General features: G+C 34.5%; 2 protein-coding genes across 2 annotated transcripts; both read right to left on the reverse strand.

Annotated features, from left to right (window-relative positions):
- Positions 1–1,847: 1,847 nt before the first annotated feature.
- LOC108754924 lies at positions 1,848–5,457 on the reverse strand. The gene is made up of 6 exons (XM_018497591.1): positions 4,440–5,457; positions 4,004–4,171; positions 3,569–3,691; positions 3,199–3,394; positions 2,738–3,063; positions 1,848–2,225 (listed from the first exon to the last, which is right to left on the reverse strand). Exons 1-6 carry the CDS (start codon positions 5,283–5,285, stop codon positions 1,875–1,877), a joined length of 2,010 nt encoding a protein of 669 aa, XP_018353093.1. The 5' UTR covers positions 5,286–5,457; the 3' UTR covers positions 1,848–1,874.
- A 771-nt stretch (positions 5,458–6,228) lies between these two features.
- LOC108754956 (malate dehydrogenase, mitochondrial) lies at positions 6,229–9,641 on the reverse strand. Its single transcript, XM_018497636.1, is given in 6 exon segments — positions 6,229–6,611; positions 6,930–7,259; positions 7,910–8,049; positions 8,052–8,181; positions 8,368–8,583; positions 9,427–9,641. Coding segments are annotated over 6 exon segments (1,023 nt in total). The 5' UTR covers positions 9,502–9,641; the 3' UTR covers positions 6,229–6,479.
- Between the last annotated feature and the right edge of the window lie 1,396 nt (positions 9,642–11,037).

Genomic DNA, 11,037 nt, shown 5'->3' on the forward strand with positions numbered 1-11,037 from the left:
TTCCGGATGGACGATAGTCGGAATCAGTATTTGTAATTGTCCATTCGCCGATTCATCGACGAGCCATTCCATCGATTTTTACGTTGAAACATTCCATTGTTCTTGTAATGAGGAGTCTGTCGGGATCGTAGAGATTTACAGTGAAAAGTATCCTTTTTTCAGATCGATGAGGTAAGCTTAGCTAGCTACTGACCATTTTACGCATTAAACTTATCTACTTATTATATAGCTAGAACTACCAAAATCCATTTAAGCTCACTCAGTTTTCTCGCTGATAACGTGACGGAGAGGAGACGCCGAGTTTAAGCGCAGCAGAGAAACGAGACGTTCGGCAACAGCAAGAAAAGCATAATTTGGCGAGAAAAACGCGGATAGCAATCTCCGCGAGGAAGACGAAAAAGCAGAAAATAATTGGTGTCCATCGTGCCCCTGTATTTAGGTATCGTAACGATAAAATTGATAATGTTACAAATTACACACGTTATGAGGAATAATTCAAAATAATATCAACCGGCTCTCGTAAAGTAAGTAAGTATATTTGCGAATGTAATTGTAAGAACGTAATAAATAGGCTAAAGAGAAGCAGAAAAAGAAACGAAGAAATAATCTCGACGCGGGGGAGTCATCCGAGGAACTCGGGTAGCATTAACTCGAGTATATGACATGATATCGAGAGGATTAAATCGCGCGAAAACTGTGTGCAAGGTAAACAGAGCTCTAAATTAAGAACTGCGGAGCGAGGCGGATGCCGTCGTAGGCTGTAAAACGCAAGCGCATATATATAAATATATAAATATATTTCTCAAGTACATAGCATGTATCTGTGCGGCAAAGTGTTTTAAGGAATTTAGCTACATAAAAGCAAAAAAAAAAAATAACGCGTCACGTGGCAACGAATGGTGGTAGCGATCTCTGAACGCCGATGAATTATTAGCCCTTTGGGGAGTTATCCCAATATCCGATTATACGTTTGTACAATATATAAATCGGAGACCATCTGAATTATTTCGAAAACTATCTAAATTTCAAACCACCTTTATTCGATTTCAATGATTTCAATAAGAATAATTAATCGCTATTAACAATTAATAGTACGAAGCCATGCTTTTTTGATTTTTCATCATCGTTCGGAGGAATTGTTGATTTTACATTCTTGGATCCGCATGCGTTCTTACGCTCTGTATTACAGTCGATGCGAATACACTGGATACAATCTTTTTTTTCTGTAAAACTACACACATGAAAGCTACAAATAAAGTAATTATAAATCTATGCCTTGGTCACAGTTTTATTAAGAGATCGATTTAAATTTTCGGCCAGCCAATTGTAGAAAAATTTCACAGCAAAGAGCTTTCGAGCTCTTTGTGTTAAATATTAATTTAATATTAAATATTTGAATATATAAATTAGATATTTTAATTTTATATGACGAATATGTCATACGTCTGCGATTTAAATTTTAGACTTTTGGTCTTTCATTGCAGTCATATTATCTTATGATTGCGTTCCGTTGCACGTATAATACGCATAAGGTATCGTTTTTATGCGTGCAATGGAACGCGGCTTATGACATCAGAAACGAGAATTTAATTTCTTGCGTTATATATCGTAACAAATTAATTTTTTTCTTAATTTTTCCCACTTACGTATAGTATACTTATATTTAATAATACAAGTTGATAAAGAGAGTTCTTTTATAAATTCTCTCTTTCCATAAATCTTTATAAAAGTTCTTATATCTAATACGTTTATAATATGCAAGCAAATAAATTATTTCAATGTATACCGCAAGTTTTTCTTTAACAATTCTATGATTTATAAGTTTCTTGTATCTGATGTTTCTTGTATCACAATTCATATACATGATATTGTGGTCATTCAAGCGTGGATTGTGATTGGCTGTACGCCAATGTTTCCAACGAGTGACACTGCGTCTCCCTCGTGAAATCGCGTTCGCGGAAGCTGTTTGAGCTGGATAAGAGTCTCCTCGGCCTGTTTAGATCTACTCGCCGCAGGATTCGCTCCAAATTGCCTTCCGAACCAGTCAAAATCGGCGAGAGATTGACATTTGATGCAACTCGGTTTTTAACGACTCGACCGTTTCTCGGTGATCTTCCAGTTTGAGCGTTAGGTCTACGCTTCACGGATTTCAGCTTTACGTTACGCAACATTTCCAAGGACACGATCGGACCTCTTGGGCCTGGTACAGTATTTCGTCTATTTTCCTGAAATGTATGGAATAGAACAATTTTTTATTTTTTATACTCATTATGGATGAACATTGAATTATATTAAAAAGAACTTTTAATTTTTCGCATATACGTACACCAGCGTATTAATTTTTTATTCAGCAAGGATAGAAACAAAATTTCAAAAACAAATTTCGTTTGCATTACAATTAAAAAATGTAAATATAAAAAACATTTCTAATTTTTTCCGGTATAAAATTCTTTCTGATATACTTATTTTTAATTTCTAAACATTCTCTTGGATTTACACATTCCCTTAAAAGGGAAGGCTATTGGAGAATTACAACTTTCTGATACGATCTAATTTTTTATGAATCTACCCTAATCGAACTTCAGATTGATTCTCGTATGATTTGCATTCATTAATTAAAAAAATAAAAATCTTATGAGATTTAAGCAATCACACACATACGTATTCTTAGATGTTTATATTCACGATTTTATCGTGATGGATGCAATTTTACTAATTTACGGAATTTAGACAGTACTTTGATACTTTGTGGAGCCTTTTTCAAAGTGACTTTCAGTAAGTCCTCGACGGTGATCTTAGGCCTGTTGCACAATGGTGTGGAACACTTTCTTGTGGGTGTCCTAGTCTTACTACTTCTGCCAGGTGTCGTCGGTTGTATCAATGACATTTGAGATTGCAAGGAAACTGAAGGGCGAAGCGGAGAAGGTGAGAGTGGTATTGAAGGTTCTAATTCCGAGATGTGCGCTTCTGTAGGAAATGAAAGAGGTAGCGGAGGTGGTGATGGTGATGGTGGTGGTGGTGGTGGTGGTGGTGGTGGTGGTGGTGGTGGTAGTGGTGGTGGAGGAGGTGGAGGAAATTTCAAGGAGGGTATCAACGGTAACGGCGGTGGAGGAGGAGGAGGAGGAGGAGGAGGAGGAGAAGGAGAAGGAGGAGGACGAAAAAGAGGAGAAGATGAAGAAAAAGAAGGAGGTGGAGGTGAACGAGAAAAAGAACACGAAGAAGGTAAGGGGATCTGTTGCGAAGATTTCAGTCGAATTTCCTGTAGCGTTCCACGTAATTTCTTTAGCTCCAAAAGCAATGCCGTATTATCTTCCGTCATTTTTTTACTAGTTTCGCGAAAGATGTTCATATTGGTTGTCAGAGCATTAAGAGTGGTTTCGGTGTTTATTCGCATCTACGTTGGATCAAAAAGATATACGTAATATCAAAATATATAGATTTTTTAATATACAAAATATTTATCACACATTTTTTTCAAAAATTCGTAAAGAAATAAGAATATAATTTGAACATTTTAAATTTAGTCTCACGGTGTAGAACCAAATAATGAATTTGAAAGTAATCTTACCTGGTTGAAATCTTCCGAAAGTCGCGTCATCCTTTTCGACATTATGTGCAGCGTTTCCTTTTCGGAACGCATTGTTTCCACCGAAGAAGGAACGATTAGTTTCTGTTGCAGTTTTTTGTAACCCTGTAAAAAAAAATTGATTATCAATTTTACTTAAAATAGACAGATGTTACAAGTAACATATTTATATATAAGTAATAAAAAAATATTTACGTACAGACATATATGTGTAATTAAAAAATGTGTAATTATTTATTTATAAAATTATTTCTATGATTAAAAAACTTATCCAAGTGCTAAGAATACCAAAGTATACCAAAGAATTTGTTCCATTTCAATATGTTAAGCATTATAGAAAAATTTGACTGTAATTCAATATAGCTGCAGTGAGGAAATAAGAATATTCATTTTAAACAAATTATATAAGAAACTTACGACATTTACGAGATGCAGCAATTTTTTTATCAGCCAAATGCTAATAGTGATCACCCATGTGATTATCATACGGGTAATGTTTCTTCGTTGAAATACATGGGTGGGAGTGTCTCGAATCGTTGTTTGAGGTGCCTGGTGATTATGAGAGCCATTCCAGTGATATTCTGTCTAATTATTTGAAAATACAGAGAAAGAAATTCTGAATTATCATGAGAAAAAAAAATTAAATTAGTAAAGTGCACATCTGAATCCTAAAGGGCAGCAACTTCAATCGGGAACTGAACAAGTGAAAATAACATATATAGCACAATTTCATAAAATTCTCCATAAAAAAGATTATATTTTCCCTCACTGCATATATTGAATTACGACATCGTAAGCGAGAAATACTTTACACTACTTTATATACTACTTTATTTTAATAAACGACGTATACTTTTTGCAGAGAGTCGCTATGACGGCAATCATGGCCAGATAGTTTGGAAGCAGTCGTTGATTCCGGGAAGCGGCTGTCTTGATGAGATATTTTATAGAACAAGGACAGATCTAACAGAAGCGACCGCTCCTCATCCTTCTTCATTTCCGAAAGCGGATCCGTCTCCGTGATATCCGGCGCGCGAGTTGCCGATTGCCGGTGCCTGGCCGCCTCTTCTTCGTCGGCTTCGTCATCATCTCTGAATGTCAAGGTCGTTCGGCGACAGCGTTTCATCAATCCGATCACGCGAGGCGTCGTGGACTCCGCCGGCGTCGGCGGAATTTCGGTTTCTCGCTTCGATCTTTCGCATTCATTCGATTCGTGCCGATGATTCAGTTTCCTCGGCGAAGTCGCAGATGTGCAAAACACGGAGGGCAGGCTCGGCAGGGACAATGTCGAGATGGAGATGTGGGGGAACCTCTTGTACTTGTGTAACAAGAACTCGCTGCTTTCGACCTCGTCGCCGTCGGCATCGCCGCGAGTCTTCCCGCCATTTCCTTGCCGCAGATACGCAAAGATCTTTCGGAACTCACGCCAATTCGCTGTCAAACGTTCGCCGATTTTCTCAAGCGCGACGTCGAATTTTTTATAGTCACTCGATGTCCTCTTATTTTTGTCCGAATTATTTCGCAATCCATCGTCAGATCCATTGACGGATTTACGAACTGATACTCCGAACTCGGTCCGGTCGTCGGTCTCGCATAACATCTGATGTGGAGCTTCCGAGACGATGTTTTTCCGAGAAGACTTTTGCACCTTCAGAAACTTAGCCTTCTTTCGCGATCGTTTGTGCTTGCGTCTCGTCATGAAATATTTATCTAGATAATCACTGTGTACTATTTACAAAATCGTCCCGCGATGAATTAAATACCTATCTATTTGCACTCTTTATTATAGTTGCGCGATTTAATCAGATTTAATCAGATTTTAAAGCACGATTTTGTGCTACACTTTCGTACGAATTGCGGATACGGGAGAATTATTGTATCCACGCTTGAGAATTCGTTACTGTCCAAAGTACTTTCAAAGTTGTCTACTTGTATATTATTGTGGTTCGGTGTTTACATACGATGACGCTGGCTTCCCGTCATGCGCATATAAATCTATCGATTAATGTTCATTTCTATCAATGCAGATTTAACTTTAATATTTTCTTTTTCTAATTCTTACAATTTGAAAAAGATGAAAATTGAATCGATTATAATTTCGTCGTATTTAAGTTTATCTTCTTGTATAGTCTATTGTTTAAAAATCGATTTTAAAGTAAATTTATGACATCTGATTATCAAAGTCATAATATACAGTCGAACTTTTATTCGAAGAAAATTTGAACTTAAATTTAATTTATGACAGAATAAATATAAAATTAATTAAATAAGAGAAACCTTATATTCGGTCTAAGCGGATCTTAGTGTTTAAACATTTCTGTGAATTTATACCCATATCAAATTCTGTATAACGCACGCCAACGTCTTTTCCAATCTTGAAATCATGAACAACATCAATCATGAACAGAACTAGAGTGTAGTAATATCACATATTAAATACAAGTGTAAAATCTGATAAAAGAGGAAGAAACTTTCTTACGTTTAGTCGAAAGAGCGTTTATTCAAACTTTTCCTACATCGTAATACAAAAAGTTGCTCGAGCAGATATGTCAATTTTGAAAAATTCAATTTTTTATTCCTTATTTTACATAAGTTCCTATTACAGATATAATTTTTCTCTATAGTTTCTATACAATTTCAATAATAATATTTCACTTATACTAATAATCTTAATATTCGATCATCTGTCCACAATTCTACATTTTTAACATGCATATCTGCAGGTCAAGAGAAATGGAAGATACATTCACGGACTTTTGCGCTTTTCAGGATTACAAAATTTCGATTGTTGTGATAATCTATCATAATTGCAGGGCGAGCAAGGAAGGCCGGCAATTCTCATCACACGCAATTCGACAAATCACGCTCTATCCAGCTAGGCCCGACAGAGATCTCACTTTTTACAATTCACAAAGTTTTCTCCCTTTTGAATATTTTTCTTAAGCTCCGGGATGGCGGCGTCCAGTAATTTCTGCTCAAAGCTGCTTAGTTTACCTAATCCCAAATTCTTCTCAATTCCATTTTTCTGAAATTTCAAATAAATTCCAAATGAAAATTTTCATCTTTTTTTTATGATGATGTAATTACATAATAAAATAAAACTTTTATACATTTTTATCGGGAATAGTCTTCTTAAGAAATTTTCGAATATTTCTTAAAAATTGAATTGTATGTCATATTATTCTAAGAACAGACAATATAATAAAAAATACATTTTTATATTGATTAAAAAACAAATCATGTATATGAAGAGAAGATAATGTTTTATTTGAAGTCATTTCTTTTCAAAATGTAGCATGTATCGATGCAGTGTTAAGCAGTTTATTCCGATGTCTTTACTTACGCCTAGAAGTATCGGCGTAGAAAAGTATTTGGCATCAGTGACATTCGACTTGACGTATGAGCACTCGATGATACCCGTTTCCCCATTCAACGCTCTTATTAATGAAAGGCCAAATCGTGCGCCAGCAAACGCCATGGACAAAGTTGCGGATCCAGTTCCTGCTTTAGCTTTAACGACCTCGGTACCGGCCTTTTGAATCCTCTCAGTAAGCGCTTTCAGCTGATTATCTGGGAAGGAAACCGATGGTGTGCACTGCGAGATCAACGGGATAATAGTGATGCCACTATGTCCGCCAATGACTGGGACGTTGACTTTTTGTGGATCAAGGCCCTAAAAAAACAACCATTTCAGTATTGTTGGTATCTCAACTCTTTTCTTTTTTTTTTTTTACGAAAGATGGAAAATAAGTACGTATATCGCTCCAATTAATATCTCATTGAACGAAAATTAATACCGTTGCATTCGACGTCTTTAATTATTCATTACATTTATATACAGGATCATTATGTTAAAAACAAAGAATAAATCTTATTAACAATATTGAAAATAGATCGAAAAATGTTCAACACAAATGATATGAATAAAGAGAGCTATACTTGATACAAGGTACAATTTGTTTAAACTGGAAAGTTTAAAAATTTACACAAAAATATTAAGCATCAAGATCCCTGATTGAATATGGCTTTATCTCCAACGTATTGTTAAATTTTATTAATCTTCTTTCTTATTTATACATATGTATATTATCATGTTTAATCCCTTGCATATAGAACAATCTGAAGTTGAATGTGCTTGAGAAATAGGTGAAAAAAAAAAATAATTAATATATGTTGATCAAGACAGATGAAGTCTTAATTTATTAAGGTTGCTATAGTGACTTTCGTAACGTATATATCCATTTTAGTGCCGAGGTAATTTTGTTTGTGTTAGGAACATAAGTTAAAGATTATTTTATGTATGTATATTGCTATATTGAATACCTTAGCTTCCGCGATGAAGGTGTTTGCTCTGACAATATCCAAAGTAGTCACTCCGAATACGCGGTTAGGATCGTAAACGCCCGCCTTTTGTAGCACTTCACTCGCAATTGGTACTTTGCTGTTGACCGGATTTGAGATGATGCTATGAAAGCCCTTGGCGCAACTTTAGCCACCGCAGCGGCAAGATCCCGGACGATGGAGGCATTCGTATTAAACAGATCATCACGTGTCATGCCTGGTTTGCGTGGAACGCCCGCAGGTATAATAACAACCTAAAAGTAATGCATATGAATAAATAAATCGTGAAAATTTAAAACGAGATCGATTAATTTCAATCTAATGAGTTAGATAAAAGTAACTATTTGTAAATGTAACTATTAAATATTTATGTTATAAACATTCTGTATCTATCAAATATTGACTAATATAATCTTTTGTATCATAATGATGCCACATACCTGAGAACCTTTAAGAGAATCTTTGAGCTGCTCCGGACCATTATAGGCTTTAACTTTTGCAGGAGTATTTATATGTGAGAGATCGGCAGCGACACCGGGTGTGTTCACAATATCATATAGTGATAATTCCGTAACAAGAGGAGACTGTTTGAGAAGCAAAGATAGTGGCTGGCCAATACCACCGCTTGCTCCCATGACACTGACTTTTGCATCGCGCTGCGAAAAGAATAATACAGTTAGAATTTTAACATTTTAAAAAAAAAAAACAATTTGCCTAGAACTCAATCCAGGTGAGAGTTTAATTAAGAAAGTAATACTCTGTTAAATCTTTAAAATAATTGTATTTGCAATTAACGCTTAAAAATTCCTCCAATTCTTATCTGTTGATTTCAATATATTTATTTTAATTTATTTCATAGCTCATTTTTTCATATAAAAGATTCATATAAAAATATGTAGGTATAACAAAGCATCGGAATTATTCTTTTTTCGCAATCAGGTTTCGAAAATGCGATGGGCCAATGTAACATGTCAGGATTGGAGCTGAATAATTTGCAGTTGCATAACAGTGTTCCGATTACGGCACTCATGGTTCAATTATATATGATAGCAATATCTGTTAATCTCTCCCACCGCGCCGTACGTGTCGTCAAAGGTCATTAAAGATTCTCTTTTCGCATTCATCATATGAACCAACGATCCCAAGAGATATAGCAAATATAGCCATAACTAGCGACTTGTATATTAATATAAGAGGATGTGAACTTGTCACATATATGTGCGTGTGCGCGCGCGCGCGTGTGTGTGTGCGCGTGCATAAAAAAGAATATATATCGATACAGATTTATATGAGAAATAAGATTCTGAAAGATAACTTTTCAGAGGTGGATTTATTGCTCCACTGAATCGCTATCCGCACATGGAATCTCTAGCAACATAAGGTAGTAAAATGTTACACATTACTCTCACAGGGTATATTAATGATAATTAATTTCCGACCGATTCTCACTTCTTAGAAAACAGATTAAAGTTTTATGGTTCACTGTAGTGATACTTTACCGTGGCGCTCGTGGATAATAGTTTTGCGCCTTGCTGGCTGACATTTACGACGGGCTTGAGGAATCGAGGCAGCATATCGACGGCAGTAGTGAGTGGACGTCACGCGTCAAATGGTCGTGAAAATTGTCACGAGAAGAGCACTCTCACGTCCGATATGTCTCAAAGACACTCGTGTGACCTTCCTCGCGAGAAATTCACTGACAGCCGGTGGCGCTCTCACTGAAAGATGGATTTAGAGACCTCATGCGATGGTAATGTCAAGTTTCAATTTCAGGATATCAATCTATTGGAAAATATATTTTTCATATTTGTTTGTTTCAGTTTTTTACACAAGATACATAAATCCTGATACATAAATTTGTAGTTACTTAGCATAAACATAACAAATACGAATTACGTTCAAATTATGTCTGTAGGCTATATATTATTTATATATTAAATTATATAAATTATTATATATTGTATGATAGTATTAAGATACAATTACAATTAATAAGATACATTACCGATATTAGGTAAAGTTTTGTGATTATCATTGGAATCTCGGTGGTAATTAAAGAGTACCGATGTTATCGACTGTTGTTTTAAAATTTTCGACAATTTATCATCGAATATTGACTTTATCACACCGACGAGATGTTATTAAAGACGATGATCTTGGGCAAATTTTCGTGATTACATATTAATGGGGTTTCGTAGGCCTGGAGATAATTGACATTATCGATTAAAAATTTGCAAATATTACATAAATATATATTTTGAATATTTCGATAATACATTGTTATATTCATAATTTCTTTATGTACTACATATAAATTCTGTATAAATAAGCATACATAATTTCAAAATTGTACAGGCTCTAATGAAGTAAATCAACTATTAATAAAAAGCTACTATTAATAAAGAGCCGACGCTCCCAGCAAACGAAAATGAATTGAAATGGATTAAAATGGATTCAGATTTTCAGAAATACGGATTCATGAATGTTAAAATGAATCCTTTTCAATCCTGAATGCATTTTTATTCATTTATAGGAATTGCATAAAGCATATCTCTATGTCTTTCAATCTAAAAATAATATTAGTATATTTTCTGTGCATCGTGAATACTATTCAATTCAGAATTGTGAATAGAAACTACAATTTTTTTAATTTATTTAAATTTAAAAATAATATCAACTGTTTCTGTGCAACGTGCATACTATTTACTATTCAATTTAATATTCTAAATATGAAATGCAGTTTTTCAATCTAATTAAATAAAAAAAATTGTTATTTAAAAATGAACCATAAATGCTGCTTAAATTATTCGTAATTATTAAGTAGGAAATTTTTCGTCTTAATCCAACTAAGTTAAAAAAAGTTGTAATGTAAAAATAATTGATTTATGTTCTTTTGTTTCTTCCAGCAAACGAGAATGGATTAAAATGGATTGAAATTTTTTTCTATCCGAATGTGTATTTTAAATAGCGAATCCTTTTTTTTTGGATTTAATTGGATTCAATTGGATTTAATTAGATTCAATTGGATGCAATTGGATTGAAAAACTGCATTTGCTATTCACAATTTTAAATTGGACATTCACAATTGTGTGTTTGTGCACAGAAAAAGC

The sequence above is a fragment of the Trachymyrmex septentrionalis genome, unplaced genomic scaffold (genome assembly GCF_001594115.1).
Source record: "Trachymyrmex septentrionalis isolate Tsep2-gDNA-1 unplaced genomic scaffold, Tsep1.0 scaffold83, whole genome shotgun sequence".
Lineage (NCBI taxonomy): Eukaryota > Metazoa > Arthropoda > Insecta > Hymenoptera > Formicidae > Trachymyrmex > Trachymyrmex septentrionalis.

What these genes read in the sequence shown, in the direction of transcription:
- LOC108754924 (XM_018497591.1), bottom strand. Translation starts at nt 5,285, where the DNA reads ATGACGAGACGCAAGCACAAACGATCGCGAAAGAAGGCTAAGTTTCTG. An exon ending in TGCTGCATCTCGTAAATGTC is followed by an intron (nt 3,692 to 4,003) that starts GTAAGTTTCTTA and finishes TTTTTTTTACAG; the next exon opens with GGTTACAAAAAACTGCAACA. An exon ending in TTTCGGAAGATTTCAACCAG is followed by an intron (nt 3,395 to 3,568) that starts GTAAGATTACTT and finishes GATCCAACGTAG; the next exon opens with ATGCGAATAAACACCGAAAC.